General features: G+C 41.5%; 1 protein-coding gene across 1 annotated transcript in view; it reads left to right on the top strand.

The window, feature by feature from the left end:
* Nucleotides 1-11163, top strand: part of QSOX1 (quiescin sulfhydryl oxidase 1) — an 82081-nt gene extending 70918 nt beyond the window's left edge. The window contains exons 10-12 of the mRNA XM_032226623.1: nt 1116-1254; nt 2621-2806; nt 9884-11163. Of these exons, the coding sequence (XP_032082514.1) occupies nt 1116-1254; nt 2621-2806; nt 9884-10689 (1131 nt within the window). The 3' untranslated portion in view covers nt 10690-11163. The remainder of the gene's footprint in view (nt 1-1115; nt 1255-2620; nt 2807-9883) is intronic.
* The last annotated feature ends 8066 nt before the right edge of the window (nt 11164-19229 follow it).

Here is a 19229-nt window from a genome sequence, read left to right as displayed (position 1 = left end):
AGATGAATGGGGTGAGAACGTCACAATCCTCTCTTTCTTAAGCAGCTCCCAGCTGCTTTTTTGCTCCATCTACCTGCTCCTCACCCCCATCTTTGATTTTGTTTTTCTTTTGCTTGGAACTGATATGTTGTGGTCCGTGCAGTGAATGAAATGGGGTATCTTGTTCTCAGTGACGTACGGTGAGGTTTATGGCTGGTGAGGCACTGACACAGTGGTGGGTTTCAAATTTTTTTAGACTTGTGGACTTCAACTCCCGGAATTCCACAGCCAGGCATGCTCAGTTCCTATTTAAAGCGACAGCATTTGTTTTTCTCCTTTGCGGAAAAGTTTCCTTTATTCTTTTTCTTCTTCCTCCCCCTCCTTCCTCCCTCTCTCCCTCCCTCCCCCCTCTCTCAAACAGACACATGCACACAGAGAAGTTGGATTGGACTATCTCTCCTACCCCCTTCCCTCTCTCTCTCACTCTCTCTCAAACAAACACAAACACAGAAGTTGGATTGGAGCCGATCCGAGCCTTTCATTGCAGGCAGAGCCACGTTGCCTTTTCAAACTTGTGATCAGTGAAGCTGGGCTTATATAGTTTTATCCAGGTGTGTGTGTGTGTGTGTGTGTGTGTGTGTGTGTGTGTGTGTGTGTCTTTGAAAAGGCAACGTGGCTCTGCCTGCAATCAAACTACACTTGGGGAGGAATCTACACTTGAGCATGAAGTTTGAATTCCTCCTCCTCCCTCCGACCCACACGTACCTTTTCCAGCTGTTTCAGAGAGGATTTCAACTCTGCTCTTGCATGAAAAGAACTACGGAACTACGTCAGGAATTTTTAGGCTTTTAACCCTTGCTTAACTCTGCTTGAGTGATCATAAAACGCCTAAAGTCAGACTAGATGAGGCACGTCATTCTCCTGCCTCCTCCTGTAGAGGGCGCTTTTTAAGAGGCCTTTTTAAACAGTTAAGCAGAGTCATCCACGGTGACTCTGGCAGCAACTAGCTCAGCCTGACCAGCTCTTGCCGTTTTTCTTTTCATGATGACAGTGGTGAGGCTCTGCCTCCCCTGACTGCACGTCCCTGCTTGTTCTATGCACAGCCTTTTTCCTTCAACCTCCCTCTTATCTTTCAGTTTCCAAATGCCACGTTACCTGAGAGACCTCACTGGGTAGGATGTCAAGGAAGCGAACCTAAGTTCCGGCGTTTTCCATGTGGACTCTGGACTCTCTTCCATCACCTGACGGTTCAAGCAGCATGTCAAAAACAGCCTGGTAAGTAACTGCATTAAAGCTTTACATCCCATTCATCACACGGAACTTTAGGATGGAAGGCCTGGATCCACAATCATACGTTACTCTTTACCCATTTTGATGAGATTTTTAAATCATAAAATACTGTCAGAAATATATCCGCAGTGTCCATTAAATTCGTCACCCTTTCACTCTCATCTGTTGCAGATAGGGGATTTTTTATGCATATTGTATTTTTGAATTTTGAATTTGAATTTTGAATTTGAATAGATTTTGTATGCCGCCCAATCCCGAAGGACTCTGGGCGGCTTACATAAAAACAATCAAAATATTAAGAAGATTAAAAACACAAAACAATACAATTTAAAACAGGAAAACACAACATGCATTCAGTTATAATGGGGCTGAAGTTCAGTCAAGCTCAACAGCCCCAGGCCTGCCGGAACAGCCGGGTCTCAACAGACTTACGGAAGGCCAGGAGAGTGGGGAGAGTCCGGATCTCAGGGGGTAGCTCGTTCCAAAGGGCCGGGGCAGCAACAGAGAAGGCTCTCCCCCGGGGAGCCGCCAGACGGCATTGTGTAGCTGACAGTACCCGGAGAAGGCCTGCCCTGTGCGATCTTATTGGGCGCTGGGAGGTATGTGGCAGGAGGCGGTCCCGTAGGTATCCAGGTCCTAAGCCATGTAGGGCTTTAAAGGTAACGACCAGCACCTTGAAGCGCATTCGGAGACCGATGGGAAGCCAGTGCAGCTCGCAGAGGATAGGTGTAACATGGGTGTACCTAGGTACACTCAGTATCGCTTGTGCGGCTGCATTCTGCACCAATTGTAGTCTCCGAACACTCTTCAGGGGCAGCCTGAAGAGATTTATCAGAGATAAATCTTTTATCAGATTTATATCCTAGATTTTCCCTCCAAGACCTCAATCCAATTGCATTCCCTTCTCATATTTTTCTCCCCCCCACCATACACACCACAAGAACAATTCTATAGCTTAAACTTATGCTGAGTGAGAGTCCCAAAGGTAACCCAATGAGCTTTCTTGGGTGGAGATGGACTATAACCCTGATCTCACCAGCCCTTATCCAAAACCTTAGTGAGTAGGTCATGCTTGCCCTCACATTTGAACCGAGCCGAGGTGGTGCAGTGGTTAGAGTGCAGTACTGCAGGCTACTTCAGCTGACTGCTAGTTCGGCAGTTTGGCGGTTCAAATCTCACCGGCTCAGGGTTGACTCAGCCTTCCATCCTTCCGAGGTGGGTAAAATGAGGACCCGGATTGTTGGGGGCGATATGCTGACTCTGTAAACCGCTTAGAGAGGGCTGAAAGCCCTATGAAGCGGTATATAAGTCTAACTGCTATTGCTATTAACAATTGTGGTTTAATTTTCAGCACCCTCAGGCGTACCTGAAGTTCTTCCTACAATGAGAGGCTACATCCACAATTTCTTTGGCTGCAGGATGTGTGCAGAGCACTTTGAAGCGATGGCAGCTGAGTCTATGCATGAAGTGAAGACCCGGGATGAGGCCGTCCTTTGGCTCTGGTCAAGGCATAACAGGGTCAACGCTCGTTTGGCAGGTGAGGATTCTGCTCCTGGCAGCCTACCTTTTGACCATTTTAACCAGCAGATATCCTGTTCCCATAGCAATAGATAGCTTTCCACAAGCTTACTTGGTGGTTGGATTTGCCTCAGAAGAATGGTCCTTGGAGGTAAGCTGTGAAGAAAGAGAACAAGCTCACACAGTGAGCTTCCATGATTGAGGGTGGACTTTAATCTTCTCCATTGACTTTGGATATCAGAAGCTGACTATGAAGGTTGCAAATGGCAATCCTGTGAGTGTGGGATGCTACAACCTTTGTAGCAATAGCAATAGCAGTTAGACTTATATACTGCTTCATAGGGCTTTCAGCCCTCTCTAAGCGGTTTTACAGAGTCAGCATATCGCCCCCACAGTCTGTGTCCTCATTTCACCCACCTCGGAAGGATGGAAGGCTGAGTCAACCTTTGAGCCGGTGAGATTTGAACTGCCGAACTGCAGATAGCAGTCAGCTGAATTGGCCTGCAGTACTGCACCCTAACCACTGCGCCACCTCGGCTTGTAAATGTGTGGTGGCTTCTAAGTGCCCAAATTGCAATCATATAACTGCAGGGACTCTACAAGTAGTTGCAACTTCAAGGACCAGCTATAAGTCTCTTATTTCCAACACCCATCATATGGTCAAATGTCTGCTGAGTAAGTGGTTGGTAAGCAAAGACAGCTGCATGTTCTGACTGAGTTCCATCTCATAGAACATAGAATAACTGAGTTGCAAGGGACGTTGGAGATCTTCCATTCCAACCCCCTGCTCAAGCAGGAGACCCTGTACCAATTCAGACAAATGACTGTCCAATCTGTTTTTGAAAGCCTCCAGTGATGGAGCATGGCAACGTCTGGAGGCAAGCCATTCCATTGGTTGATTGCTCTCGCCATTAGGAAATGTCAAATATGAAAACGTTTAAGCATTGGCCTGTAACTCTCCTTGAAGACAACTGATGTTGAATATGTGTTGGGGAAATTGAATATAGGTAGTCTTCACTTATGACCACAGCTGAGCCCCATATTTCCACTGCTAAGCAAGACAATTAAATGAGTTTTGCCCCATCTTACAATCTTTCTTGCCACAGTCGTTAAGTGAATCACTGCAGTTGTTATGTTAGTAACATGGTTGCAAAGTGAATCTGGCTTCTCCATTGACTTGGTCAGAATAGCAATAGCAGTTAGACTTATATACCGCTTCATAGGGCTTTCAGCCCTCTCTAAGCGGTTTACAGAGTCAGCATATTGCCCCCACAGTCTGGGTCCTCATTTCACCCACCTCGGAAGGATGGAAGGCTGCGTCAACCCTGAGCCGGTGAGATTAGAACTGCTGAACTGCAGATAACAGTCAGCTGAAGTGGCCTGCAGTACTGCACTCTAACCACTGCGCCACCTCGGCTCTAGGTTGCCAAAGGTGACCACATGATCCCAGGACATTGCAACCGCCATAAATACATTGCCAAGCATCCAAATTTTGATCATGTGACCGTACGGATGCTTCAACTACCACAAATCACTTTTTTCAGTGCCCTTCTAACTTCGGATGACCCCCTAAATGAATGGTTGTGAGTCGGGGAGTATCTGTAATAGCTTGTTTCTAGAACTGGTTGGCTACCTTTTCATTCTACACTTTAATGCAGTTACCTTCCAAGATGCACTGGCCTTTTTAATAGCCATCTCACCTCTCCTGGATGTATTGTTGTAATGCTGAGATCTGAATAAAAGAATAGGCAGTGGCCAATTGATTCTGTATTGTGATGGTGCAAACTAAAAGTGATCAGCGTTCTTGATATGAGAAGCTTCCTTGTCTCTTTTTTTTTTTTGTTAGTTTGCAGTCAAGACCCGATTAAGGGAGATATTATTTGTTGATATAAATCCAGGGCATATAAAACATGGGAGTGGTGGGTTTCAAAAATTTTAGAACCTCTTCTGTAGGTGTGGCCTGCTTTGTGGGAGTGGCTTGCTGGTCATGTGACTGGTGGGAGTGGCTTGTTAGCCATGCGACTGAGTGGGCATGGCCAACTTGTAAAATGTGATGAAACTCACTTAACAATGCTCTTGCTTAGCAACCAAAATGTTGGCTCAGAAACTCTGGCATTTGAAGCATGCAAGTCTTAAAGCTGTCAAATTACAAGACCCTTGCATCCTTAACTCTTTAGAAAAAAAAAAACCAGGGGTGTTCAAACTTGACAGCTTTAAGACTTGTGGACTTCAACTCCCAGAATTCCTCCTCTCGCTCTTCATCTTGATGATGTGTGGACGGAAGGGGCGAGGGAGCTGGAACTGGTTCTAAACGGCACTGTAGATTTGTGGAACCTCTTCGATAGAAGAGGTTAGAACTGGCAGGAACTCACCCCTGAAACATGGCAACTTTAAGACTTGTGGACTTCAACTCCCAGATTTCTGGAGAATTCTGGGAGTTGAAGTCCACAAGTCTTAAAGTTGCCAAGTTTGAAAACCTCTGATATAAATAGTTCCAATTATAAATGGAAGCATTTTTGAAACACACAGACAGAGATCGTTTTTATTTGACTGAGTCTACATGCTGCAGCTCTTCCACCGACTCTAAAACAAAATAAATAACTTTTCTTTCTCAGAGTACTTTCCTTACAAACTCGATTAGGCCCGAGAGGCTATATATTTCTGGCTTGCAGAGTCCTTCAGCTGCCCTGAGGACACTGCAACTTGAAAACAAAACCTCACCACCCACCATGCTGAAGGAAACTACCCTCTTCTTCCCTACAAAAGGAGGAATTCCCCTTAAAGTATTGTAGGCGAGAGCATTGTGAGTTAACCCCTGCCTGCCATAACAACAAAAAAATAAAAAATCAGTGAAGAATATTTGGATCGGAAGAGGGCAGGAAGGGTCAGACGGATTCTTGTTGTCAGAAAGGAGTCAGCAGCTGGTGGTTTTGAACCAGAGACTTAGCTCCTAAATCTTCTTCATCTTTTCCACTGGGGGCTTCTAAAGGCTGACACGTGCCTTGAGAGGACCTTCCTCCAGGACTGCTGCCCAAATGCTGTGCTTCTCAGAGACAGATGCAATCCCTTGTTCTACAGTGCTGTTTTCCCTGACAGGGGGAGGAGTAGGTGACTCCCCTTGACAGATGATTGTGAGAGGAGAAAGTAGAAGGGACTCATTGACCAAGCCAGGGAATCAAAGGAGTTATTTACTCTTTGTTCCTCTTGGGTTTTCCCACCCTCTTTGTCTATCCCTAGGGACTTAATCTCTGATCTTCTGAGGCATATTTTCTTATTCTCTTTACGCAGACACCCCCCCATACATTTATTCCTTCAAACCCAGGGTAAATAACAGCCACTAAACACCCTAAATCCTCTTCAGAATTTCTCCTTTAATAGATGCCTGTTAAAGTCAGTCTCTTAAATGCTTTGGACTGTCAGCAGTCCAAGGGAATGTTGATGGCATATCTACTGACAATAGGGAAATCGTCCCATGACTGTAGGGAGCCAATTCTGTATTGCAAGCATTTACTAAAACTGTGATGTTATGATTTCAAATATCCACAAGATGTTTCCACAATATGGATCTTTCTTTATTGTTCTCAGCAGATTCTCCATATAGAATGCTGGTTCACCGACAAAAGGGCGAACGACAAAACCGCGCCCAACTAAACCGCGGTGATAAAACCGTGTGTTCTAAAGCGCTCCGACGAATGAGCGCTGAATCGCGCCGACAACAGCGCGGAGACAGAAGCGCGCTGTAAAACTAAACCTAATCCCTAACGCTAAACGTAACACTAAATGTAATGCTAAACCTAACCCTTAACCTAACCCTAAACCTAACCCTTAACCTAACCCTAAACCTAACCCTTAATCTAACCCTAAACCTAACCCTTAACCTAACCCTAAACCTAACCCTAAACCTAACCCTTACCTTAAGTTAAATCGGCTTTCTGTCTCCGCGCTATTGTAAGGCGCCCTTCTGTCTCCGCACTGTTGTCTCCGTGCTGTTGTCGCGGCGTTGATGACCTCGCAGTTTTAGCAACGCGGTTTAGTCGGGCGCAGTTTTGACGTTCGCCCTTTTGTCGGGTCACGTAGAATGCTTACCTGCATTTATCATAACTCACCCTGCTGCACCTTCTTTTCCTTCTTATAGTCTATGGAGTTGCTCTGGACTTAAAAAAACTATTTCAGTCCTTTTTGCCTAAATAAAAGTTCTTGCATATGTTTGTAAAGGTCACGTTCGTTTTCCTGTATAGTTAGAGATAGAAGGTTGACCTGATATAATTGGGTGTATTTCAAATATCAGATACTTAGAAAGAAATGATAAAAACTGGTTATCCTTGGCATGCCCTATTGGCAGGCCCTAACCTTGGCATGTCCTAAATTTGGGGGAGGTAAAACTTTATTTATTTACCTTTGCTTATTTAAAACATTTATATGGCCATCCAACTCAAACAAAGCAACTTTGAATGGCGTCTAAAACCATCGAACAAAAATAGAAAAAGGAAAACACTATGTGGCACTAAAACAAAATAAACCAGTTTAATGGTTTGTTGTACTCTTATCAAATATGACCTCTGCTTATCTTGACTCAAGGGCTGGGATTTTAACTGCTTAAAGTTCTTACTGTAGTGGTTCACTTTTGGCAAAGGCAAGTCAGGTGTTAGGTAATCTACATGGTGCTTTAAAAAAAAACCCGGCACCAAGGAAAGCAGATTCATTTGTAAGATAGAAGCAAGCAGTTTTACTTTTGTCAGTAAAAATAGTACTATTTCCAAGTGGTGGCAATGATGATGATCTGCGGCAGCCATTTCCCCCCACCCCTTAGGTGGGTCCTATAATTTAAATTTTGGAAGTTGCTTGCTTTTGTTGTGGGACTAGAACAGGGGTGGGTTTCTCGCCCCGTTCCAACCGGTTCGGTTGGAATGGGGCCGGCGGCATCTTCGTGCACGCGCACAGTGCACGCATGCGTACTAGCGCCTGTGTGATGCGCCAGCTGCTCCTGGAGGATCGCGCAGGCGCTGTATGCGTTCTGCGCATGCGTGGAAGCGCAGAACTCGTCAAAACTGGGTAAGAAATGCGGACGGGCGGGTGGATCCTTCGGCGTTCCCGGAAGTTACTTACTTCCGGGTTCGCCGACCAACCGGTTCGCGGGGACCGCCGCAAACCGCCTGAAACCCACCCCTGGACTAGAATTATGCATATATGTGTAGGGATTACAGACACAATATTCCAGTTTGCATTTCTAGGTCAGCAGTGAAGCCCATAAAGTTGTACAGGACAGGACAGCACCTTCAGCCAACTTCAAATAGTCACTCATGCCCTCGTCACCTCAAGACTGGATTACTGTAACGCGCTCTACATGGGGCTGCCCCTGAAGAGTGTTCGAAGACTACAGCTGGTCCAGAACGCAGCCGCACGAGCGATATGGGGTGTATCTAGATACACCCATGTTACACCTATCCTCCGTGAGCTGCACTGGCTCCCCATTGGTCTCCGGACGCGCTTCAAGGTGCTAGTCATTACTTTTAAAGCCCTACATGGTTTAGGACCTGGCTACCTGAGAGACCACCTCCTGCCGCTTACCTCCCAACGACCAACAAGATCACACAGGTTGGGCCTCCTCCAGGTGCCATCAACTGGACAATGCCGGCTGGCGGCTCCCCGGGGGAGGGCCTTCTCTGTTGCTGCGTCAGCCCTGTGGAATGATCTACCCGCAGAGATCCGGACCCTTACCACTCTCCCGGCCTTCCGTAAAGCCGCCAAAACCTGGCTGTTCCGGCAGGCCTGGGGCTGTTGATTGATATCCAGCCCCGCTTAGATGGAATGGATGATGTGGAATTTTAATATTGTATTTTCTATTTTTTATTAAATTTGGAAATTGATTGAATTGGAGCAAAGAAAATATTGGAAGACTTGTAATAACAAGTGAATAAATAAGGTTATTTTTGTCTGTTTTTTTTTTCATCCAAGATTTTACATCCTTATCTGGAGATGGATTATTGAAGCAATTTTGCGGTAGAAATGTTTTCTTGGCTAAGAACCAGGGAGTTCAAAAGTTTGCATTGCTTTCAAACTAATGAAGGGAATATTTTTATTTTCTCTTCAAACCTGTTTCATTGTCAACATGTTTTTTATGAAAAAGCAGTGTTAATATTTTGATGCCTACTTCTCTTAATATTTTATGTCACAGTTACTGAAAACATAGTAAAAATTGTTGAAAGCATTAGCTAACTATTTCCATAAATTTTTAGAGACATCTTCTTTAGGTTATCTTTTCAGTTTTTGAAAAAGAATAAACATTGATCAGTTTTTAAAGCAAATCAGTATACAGTAGTGGTTTTATTTCAGGTATGTTTATAATTAAGTGGAGTACAGATAAATAAAATTGTACACCATATCCACCAACATCATTGTAGGAAATTAGCTAATGCAATATAATAATCAATATAAATGATACCTAATACTAGCAAAAGGGAATAATGAGTTATGTTTTCTGGCTTCGTAAATGTCCATCATAAAGAAGCATTTTAATTTTTTTTTAGACATTTTAGACATTTTATTAGGATTTATAGGCCGCCCTTTTCCTGAGGGGACTCAGGGCGGCTTACAATCACAAGGAAGGGGGTGCAATATCAAAAGACAAACAATATGTGAACAGAAGAAAATAATAAAACACAACTTGCATTCAACAGTCAACACTCGGGCGGGTAAATTGGGAACCTATCCCCAGGCCTGATGGGAGAGCCAGGTCTTGAGGGCTGTGCGGAAGGTCTGGATGGTGGTGAGGGTACGGATCTCGACGGGGAGGTCGTTCCACAGGGTCGGAGCTGCAACAGAAAAGGCTCTCCTCCGTGTAGTCGCCAGTCGACATTGACTGGCAGATGGGGTTCGGAGGAGGCCCAGTCTGTGCGATCTAATCGGTTGGAGGGAGGTGATCAGCAGAAGGCGGTCTCTCAAGTGCCTTTTTAACAATAAGGTACCGAAGGCAGTAATTAATTAGGCACAAGTCAAACTGCTTAGAGACTAAGTAACTTGTGAATGTTCATGTGTGTGAGAATATTATTTGAATAACATGATAGTAAGATTTTTTCCCCATTTTTTTTTTGTTCAGGTACAACAAGTGATGATCCCAAATTTCCCAAGATCCAGTGGCCTCCCAAAAGCTTCTGCCCTTCATGCCATCACACCTCAACTGACAGTTCTCTGCAGGATGGGGAAAAGTCTATGTGGGATGAGAATCGTGTCTTGATGTTTCTCAAATGGCATTTTTCTGGAAAAAATATTTACCTGGATTCTCCCCTGGAGCCTCAGACAAGAAGTGGCCGAAGTGTTGCTCAGCAAAACGACGAAGCTGAGTGGAAGCTAGAAGGGGGAGGAAGAGGAGAAGAGGGCGACCAAGATAATCAAAAGGAGGCTGGGAAAGTAGGAAAGAAGAAATTTGATTTGGGAAAACCTGGTTCTCCGGAGTTGCATAAACCAAGCATTGTCAAGATGAGCACAAAGGCAAAAGAAATGGTGGAGGATATTGTTGATCTTGATACATTTAGTGAGCAGCGTTTTAAGAGCAAAGCCTTGAAGCTGGCAAGACAGATTAGCATCAGGGAGAGGCGGGCTAAGAGGGACACCCGGCTGTTCCTGATGGAGAATGAGGCCCGGCGCTCACTTGATTATATTAGAGAGTCCCTGCGGCATAAGAATTTGGGAGCCAGACAGTTCTCTGGCTTCCAAGTGGAAAAGGAGAATACTTCGAAGAGAAACCAGTGGATTTATATCCTGGGAATGGGTTTCTCCCGGTTGGATGTGAGCTTGTGTGTTCTCTTGTATTTGCTTTCTTCTGTCTGCCTGTTGGGCATGTACACCTTCTTCCGTATGCGCATGAATTACCGGAAGGCCCGGTTAGGCTACTCATTGACATGAAATTGAAGGATCCATTAGGTAATGGAAGGGGTATGTGCATATCAGCTTGATTCGGTGATCTTTCTCTAAGCTAACTATTCCTCTACCGAATATGCACAGATGCAAAAATACACAGATTATATATTGGTTGGGAAGGGTGCAAATTAGTAGAGTATACTAGTAGATCTCTTAAAATGCATGGAAATTGCTATTTCTATATATATGGAAGAGCACCTAGTGGACAGGCAAGTCTTATTGTCACAGTTGCTAGATCATTTGTATATATTTGTGATTCTGTATCAGAATAAAATAGCTAAGTGTAGTGCCAAAAGGGGCATGGGGTCATATTTCAGAGCACATGGTGACAGGCTGATTGTCCGAGGAATCGGGCTCTTTATGGTTCTTGGTTTGTGATGGCGGGAAAGGATTAATAAGCAGAAAGTATTCAGATCTTATTAGATAAATGTAGTACAATCGTCTTTTCGACAGCCAGAACATAATGCAAATACTGTTGCTATTTTTTTTGGGGGGGGGGGAAGCATGATGAGTTTAGGACCAGCAACAAAGTGGTACTTCTGAAATCTTTGTGCCTTGTCTCTTGAGATATGTCCAAACCAGTGGTGGGTTTCAAAAATTTTTGGAACCTCTTCTGTAGGTGTGGCCTGCTTTCCGTATCCACTGGTGGAACCTCTTCTAACCGGTCCGGTAGATTTGATGAACCGGTTCTACCGAACCGGTGCGAACCGGTAGGAACACACCTCTGGTCCAAACCCTATAACATTGTGAAGAAACTTAGTATACGAGCAGCCTAAAATATTGTGCTGGAAGATCTCTTGAACACTTTTAATCTCTTTTCCAAAGCTTCTGTGCCATTATAAAACTATCCTTAGTAAAACCAGCTCTATGGTGTTGTTTGCAGACAGTGGTAATCAAGCAAACAGAAAAGAATTAAGTTCTCAATCTCTCTTCCATACCTTTCTAAAATATAAATTGAAGGCGTTTGCTCGCCCTTCTGCATGATTCCTGCGTGGAATATACTTACGGTAGTGCTTTTGCCTGTATTTCTCATGCAGCCCAGCTTCTTCCCTTGATCAGATGACGGAAGACAAAAGCCCTTGAGGGTTTTGAACTTGAACTCATAGTGTAAAGAATTGAAAGCGGCTGGCAACAAGTCCAGGTCAAAACTGTGCAGTCGAATAGATAGATCGGTTTAGCAGTTTTTACTAGCTGCTAAGTTTCTTTCACTCTGCCTTTTGTCTTTCTCTCCATATCCTGGTAGCTTCACCTCTCTGATGTCATTACCCTCTTCTATCTTACTCTGTAAACTATGGGTGTCAAGCTTGCCGCTTCATGTTACTGTCTTGTGACATCAGGGGTGGGTTTCTCGCCCCGTTCCAACCGGTTCGGTTGGAACGGGGCCGGCGGCGCATGCGTACTAGCATCTGTGCGATGCTCCAGCTGCTCCTGGAGGATCGCGCAGGCGCTGTATGCGTCCTGCGCATGCGTGGAAGCGCAGAACTCGTCAAAACCGGGTAAGGAGCGTGGGCAGGCGGCTGGGCCCTTCGCCGTTCCCGGAAGTTACTTACTTCCGGGTTCGCCGACCAACCGGTTCGCAGGGACCGCCACGAACCGGTTGAAACCCACCCCTGTGTGACATGTTGCAACATTTCTTTCTTCACGGAGCTGGGGCGGCCGTGGCTTAAATATGATGCATCCGGCTGGCAGACACCAGTTTGACACCCCTGCTGTAAACTTACATCTGTTCTAGTTTTTTAACCAGGTGATCTGTGTCTTCATATTTTACTTAATAGGAGAGAAGAAGTGAAAGCAAAGATGCATTTTTAGGAGTGCAGCTATCACTCCCTGAGCCGTTAATTGGTTATTTTTGAAATCATTAGAATTATCCCTGTTGGGGTACCTGCATTCAACTGGAAAGAGTTCTGGAGGAGAGGGAATTAATCAGGACCTCTAAGGATTTTTTTTGGCTATTAAGTTTGATTGCTGAGGATTACTTTCCAGTTGTTTCTGAGCTGCTTCGGTGTGGAAAGAAATAGCCTAGTCTTGTTTAAAAAGAAAAAAAAAGTTATTGATAAATCAGATAAAAAGTTAATCTAGCAAGATTTTTTTTTCACTGGGGAAGAATGATAAGACTTTAAAAGGTAGAAGACAATTTATACACTTGGATGTCTAATAAAACATTGCAAATTCCTATTTATTGCAGTTAAACCTGGTGCCATTACCCTAGGATGACAACAAACAACTATGGCAACTTTACACCCTTTGGACTTTAACTCCCAGAATTCCTAAGCCCGCCTGGCCAGCTCAGGAATTCTGGGAGTTGAAAACTACAGATTGTAAATTTGCCATAGTTGTCCACCCCTACACTAGGAGGAAAGTGACTCCTCCTGGCATTTAGAAAAATGGAAAAATATGTAGCACAGGAAGATATTATTGAAGGTGCATTCTTCAGAAACTGACTTTCCCCCCCAGAGTGCTACTTTTATCTTGGTTTGTCACCTGCTGTCTTTGGGTTCACTGACAAAAGGGCGACCGACAAAAGCGCGCCCGACTAAACCGCGGTGACAGAACCGTGAGTTCTAAACCACGCTGCTGAATGAGCGCTGAAGCGCGCTGACAACAGCGCACCGACAGAAGCATGCTCTAAACCTAACCCTAAACCTAACCCTAAACTTAACCCTTACCTTAACTTAAATCGTGCTTCTGTCGGTGCGTTGATGACATCGCGGTTTTACCGCCGCAGTTTTGTCGGCGCAGTTTTGTCGTGCGCGCATTTGTCGGGTCACGTTGTCTTTGTAGGTGGATATTCATCTTTATACAAGTGCCTTTTGAAACTTTATCCAGTCCAAGAGAGCTAATATGAGTAGGTTTCAATAGTTTGTGATTCAAATCTCATGTACAAATCTTACCTGATTGTCAGATATCTCTCCTCAAATTTAATCTTCTGTCACAGATGATAGATAGATAGATAGATAGATAGATAGATAGATAGATAGATAGATAGATAGATAGATCTATTGATTATAATGGATGATAGATGACAACAAAATTGATGCAGACTACTTGTATGAGTATTTAAAATCTACAAGAAATATGTATTGATATTACTCTTGGAATATCTGTTTTTCCTGGTAACCCTAATAGAAATTAAAGAGGAATAAATCCTCAAATACATTTTCCATTTTGGCTATTGAGAAATACTAATAGATTTATTCAGCTTCATTTTCAATCCTGCTTTGGTATTTTGAAATAAACTAGTCTAAAAGGTAGTATCTTGACGAAACACCTGAAGGGAATTAATCGCTATCATCCCTCAATTTCTTACATTTTTTCAGCTCATCAGGGATTGGATTTCTCATTTGACTAAGATCAGAGAAAGCCATGGATTTTAGGATCATATTTAGCGTGCTTTGAGATCTGGAACAATTTAATCCATTAGTTAGGATCTATAATGCTGATGTCAGGTAGGTGAAATGACCTGTATTTCTCTATTTTTTTTTCCAAATAATCTTAAGAATTACAAGTAGGAAGAAAACTTAACAACCTTAAGTTTTAACCCCTTTAAATATAGTCCTAGAGTTTATTTTCTGTACATCTTTTTTTAATCCAATAATATTTGTAACTTTAAAAGATTCCTTTTGTATAACCAGTAAATAACGTTTGGCCTTTTTAAAATCATTTCTCATAATGTCCTTCAAGACTTTAACAGATCTCTTTTGTAAGTTCAGTAAGAAAAAGTTATTTTTGCTGATTTAAATGTATATCCTCTCGCAGTGAAATATCCAGTTTCATTTGCATATTCAGTATATCTTTTTGACACAATTAAGTCTTCAGTCTAATTAATTTCATACTTATCCGTTGTAGCTGATTCTTCTTGTCTAACTTCATTGTCCCATGTTCCCACATATCAAAAACTTTGAAGACCAATATTCGAAAACATGCATTAAAGTTTGTTGTTACATTATTTATTTCCTTGTTAACAAAATGAATGTATTATTCTCTAGCTTCCTCTGATGTCAAACCTTCAAGGTCCCATTATCATGTTTCTTCTTTAAAAAGCCCAAACAATTGACAATTCTGACAAGAATTTTTTTTTCTAATTAATTCGGAATTGTAATGCCAAGTCTATCTGGACTTTTAATCCTTGTTACCATTCCAAAATCATATTCTATACATCTTTTTCCGTTTAATCAAAAAATCAATATTTTTTCCAGAGCCTTTAAAATCACATTTAAAGCATCTTTCTCCAAGGAGAAGGCAACTCACTCAATGAATACAGCAAATATTTTCAGGACAATAAAAGAAATAATCCAAAAAATGATTAAGAAATTAGGGTCAGGCAGGGTTCAAAAGGCTGTGTTACAAGTATGAGCCTGATAGTTAACTATTCCTCAATTCTCAGCCACTCAACTCATAAGTTGACCATGAAATAAGTGTAGCCTCTGATCTACTCACATGGAGTCACATGGATTATCTCAACAATCTCTCCTTCCTCGGGAGAGATTTTGCTGGTCTGGATCCATCATTCAGCCACAAATTTCTTTGTACACCTGGTCCTGCTGCCAATAGAATATTTCTCAACCTCAGGAACTTGCTGTCTGGACTTCACCTTCCAGATTTCACTAACCAGCTTGTTGAGGTTGAGAAACACTGGCCTAGACTAAATTTAATTAGACTGTAGTATTTCAAATGATATGAACTCTGTCATATCATTTAATGCTGAAGAATACTTAAGGCTTCCCTTGGTACAATGGCTTTCTAACAATTATGTGCCATATGACTATGTGTCTGAAGTAATAGTATGGTTACAACAGAGAAATGAAGGGTCATTGAAATTACTACCCCCGATTAAAATCTTATGATCTGTGGATCAAAGACTTAACTATAAATCATATTTGCACTAAATGAGAAACGCTATAGACTTTTTCAGGTATCATATTAGCTCAGAACTGTCTGGTTCCATGTTGTAGAGAAAAAAAAATTCTGAGAGTTTTGAAATACAGCTTTTTGATGTAACAAGATATTTCTTGTATTGTAAATTGCCATTGCATTCTCTTATGGTTGTTTACAGGTGACAATAAACACCGGAATTATATTTTGTTTGTTTAATGGTTGCATGAGTAGATTTTCATTCAAATGATGTAAATGTCTTTCGGTGCATAGACTTTGTGGTAAAAATAATGCTGCCATTTGCCTTGTTTCTTGTCTGTTAGCGTAATTGTAGTATCAAACTATTAATTTATTCAGGAACCGTAAGTTTGAAAAACTATTCTTAAAAATCCTGTTAATTCTTCTTGGCTATCATCTGTTTAAGAGGTTATAATCCAGTGAGCTTTTTAGTCAGATTTTAATAGCTAGAGTAGGAATAAATTCTTCTACTCTCATGGAACATAGGAATATATTATTCTCAAAAACTGTGTATTGCCTCAAAAATTAATTTCACAGTTCTTCAAGTCCTAATATAGTTGGTACCATCTAGTATAAACTGTGTATGTATAAGCGTATGTGTGCTTGGACAAGAATAGGGAGTTTAAATGATCTACCAAATGCAAAGGATTAATAGAAATAATAGAAGCATTCCAATACTTCTAATATTCCTAATAACTCTATGTATTCCTTCTTTTCCCTTTATGAGCAAAACTGAGAACAGCCCCCTTCCATTCACACAGTCAGTGGTGGGATTCAAATAATTTAACAACCGGTTCTCTGCCCTAATGACCAGCAGGGTAGGCGTGGCTTGGTGGTTTTGTGATTGGGTGGGTGTGGCCAATTCAACGTCACTCAGGTCGATGGACGCTTCACCTTAGCTGTTACAATGTCATAAGGGTTAACCGGAGAGGCAGTTTCTGTAAGCAGGGCAATAAAGATTAGACTAGAAACAACACCAGAATGTTTCCTTCCTGCCTTCCTTACAGGATCAGCCCTGTAAAGTGGGGAAAAACAAAATAAGATTTCTTCCAACAACTGGTTCTCTGAACTGTTTAGAAAGTTACCAACCGGTTCTCCTGAATAGGTGCGAACCGGCTGAATCCCACCACTGGACACAGAATATGGTGATGAAGACACTTAGAAGCCAGAATGTATTCTAGTGATCAGATCTGCCACTTGACAGTTTATAGTATAGTGATAATAATGATGTCTTCTTCATTCCTTATAATGTAAAATGCAGATGAAGGTAACGGCTAAAAAACCAAAATCACAGAGTAGACCTATAAGATTAGATAGTATGTCCTTCTTGATCAGATATATCTCTGACTCTAACTAAATAAGAAATAACATACTGTTCTATGAGGTTTGCTGGTCACATTTTGCTTCATAACTAATGCGGTTGAGGTTGGGCTGAAGGATGGGCAATCATCAAGCCATATATTTGTGCCACAGACTGACTGCCCAATAAATAAGTGTTATAAGTATAGTATACACTTTGCTAATACAGATACTAATTACATGATCTCACAAATATGCCTTTTGTTTCCCAGAATTTCTATGCCTGTCTACCTCAAAGGTCATTGCAGAGACAAATTGTCCTAACCATCTTGTATGATATAACAATAAATTTGCTTGTTCGTCTTTTTCTCCTGTACCATAATGCTGGTTGCCTTGTAATGGAACACTGAAGAAGCCACTTTAAACAGGAAAGAAGACTTTTCGATTAGCTTTTAGTTCTTTAGAGCCATCTGTGGCTGGTTTGTGGAACTAGGACAGTGTTTCTCAACCTTGGCGACTTTCAGTCCTTTGGACTTCAACTCCCAGAATTCCCCCAGCCAGCTGGCTGGGGGAATTCTGGGAGTTGAAGTCCACAGGACTGAAAGTCGCCAAGGTTGAGAAACACTGCTCTAGGAAAACTTGGCATGGCCAACACAACATGGCCAATTTGCTGCAGGGCAACTCTCCATGGGACAAGAGTTACACTAATATTGAAGAAATGGTGGAATAAAGGATGCAAAAAGAGGGACAGAATGAAATGGGAATCATAAAAATGAAAATATTTGAAAAATTATTTTAAATACTTAAATTGAGTTGTTGAATTGTCCCCATAGTGAGTTATTCCGAGGCAAGTTGACTGTGTCAAGTTGTCCCATTCCACTGGTTTACTGCCTTTACTTTGTATTCCACCATGCTGCATGGAAATGATCCGAGAAGCCTCTGTTTACCCAAATTATTTGACCTAGTGGAATAAATTTATTTTTGCTAATAAATAAGTTTGTGTATGTAGCCTGTGTATTTGCTTTATGTTTCTAAGATTATGATACATTGCACTGACTAGTGGAAAGGACATGGGAAAGTTTGTAAACTAAATCACCCACACCCACACACCACAAATATTAAGTTTTTTTAAAAAAAATAGATAGTAATAGCAGTTAGACTTATATACCGCTTCATAGGGCTTTCAGCCCTCTGCATATCGCCCCCACAGTCTGGGTCCTCATTTCATCCACCTCAGAAGGATGGAAGGCTGAGTCAACCTTGAAGTGCCCTGCAGTACTGCACCCTAACCACTGCACCACCTCAGCTCGATTTAGAAATTAAGCTTGAAGTTACTCCATAAAGTTTGCTATAAAGTTCCTTTGTACCTTTGAATTTTGAAAAAAGATTTTTTGTTCTTTTAAAAAAATAATTTTGTTAAATATTATAATTGCAATAGTAAAAACATATACTAAAGAAGTAAATTAGAGACAGGAGATTAGAAAAGGAGGACAGGAGATTAAAAAAGTACAAAGGAAAAGATAAGAATTAAAAAAAGAGAAATGACTTCCAACTTCACAACAAGTACAAACAACTTTGTTTAGTTTATTTCTTAATTTACAAACAATGAGGTCTCCATCCTGTTCCCCATCGCTTACCTATAAGCAAAGCACGGTCATTTCAATGACCGTGCTTTGCTTATAGGTAAGCAAAATTCCATTCAGAGTAATCAAAAATTAGGTAAGCAAAATTCCATTCAGAGTTATCAAAAATTACATATTTTAACCTTGATCAAATAAACCAACTTTATATTCCTGCTATTTATTGTACTTCTGGCAATCTTAATCTTTAGTTTTTTTAAAGAAATGTAGAACTTGATTTCATTTCTTTTTTGCCCCTTCTCACAAGATTCATCCAACTTTTTAAAAAATCTCTTTTGTAAATCTAATATAAAACAATTGTCAGGTATGCTCTTAGTTTATTATTTGTAATTCCATTTTAATTTTAACAACTTTTTTCCATATTTCATGTCAACTCTGCCAGATAAAACCTGTTCCTAGTCTTCCATTTCTTTCTTAACATCTTTTAGACACTGTCTATTCATAGAAGCAAACATTGTTATTGACATTGTTATTATTAAACTTCTGATTCAATTTTTCAAAATTGTCCTTCAGTATTTCCAATGCAGTATGTTGCATCATTCTATACTTGTTAATCAGGACCATGTATTTTCTTTTCATTAAAGTCCAGTTCCCTCCAATGTCTAATTTTTAAAATTACATACAGTACCTCTATTATGTTTTAGAAAAAAAATCAAAACAAATCCATTTTCCCATGAGAAGGATTCTTTACAATTA

The sequence above is a fragment of the Thamnophis elegans genome, chromosome 11, assembly GCF_009769535.1.
Source record: "Thamnophis elegans isolate rThaEle1 chromosome 11, rThaEle1.pri, whole genome shotgun sequence".
In the NCBI taxonomy this organism is placed as follows: Eukaryota; Metazoa; Chordata; class Lepidosauria; order Squamata; family Colubridae; genus Thamnophis; species Thamnophis elegans.
This window is presented reverse-complemented; position numbering and strand designations above follow the sequence as displayed.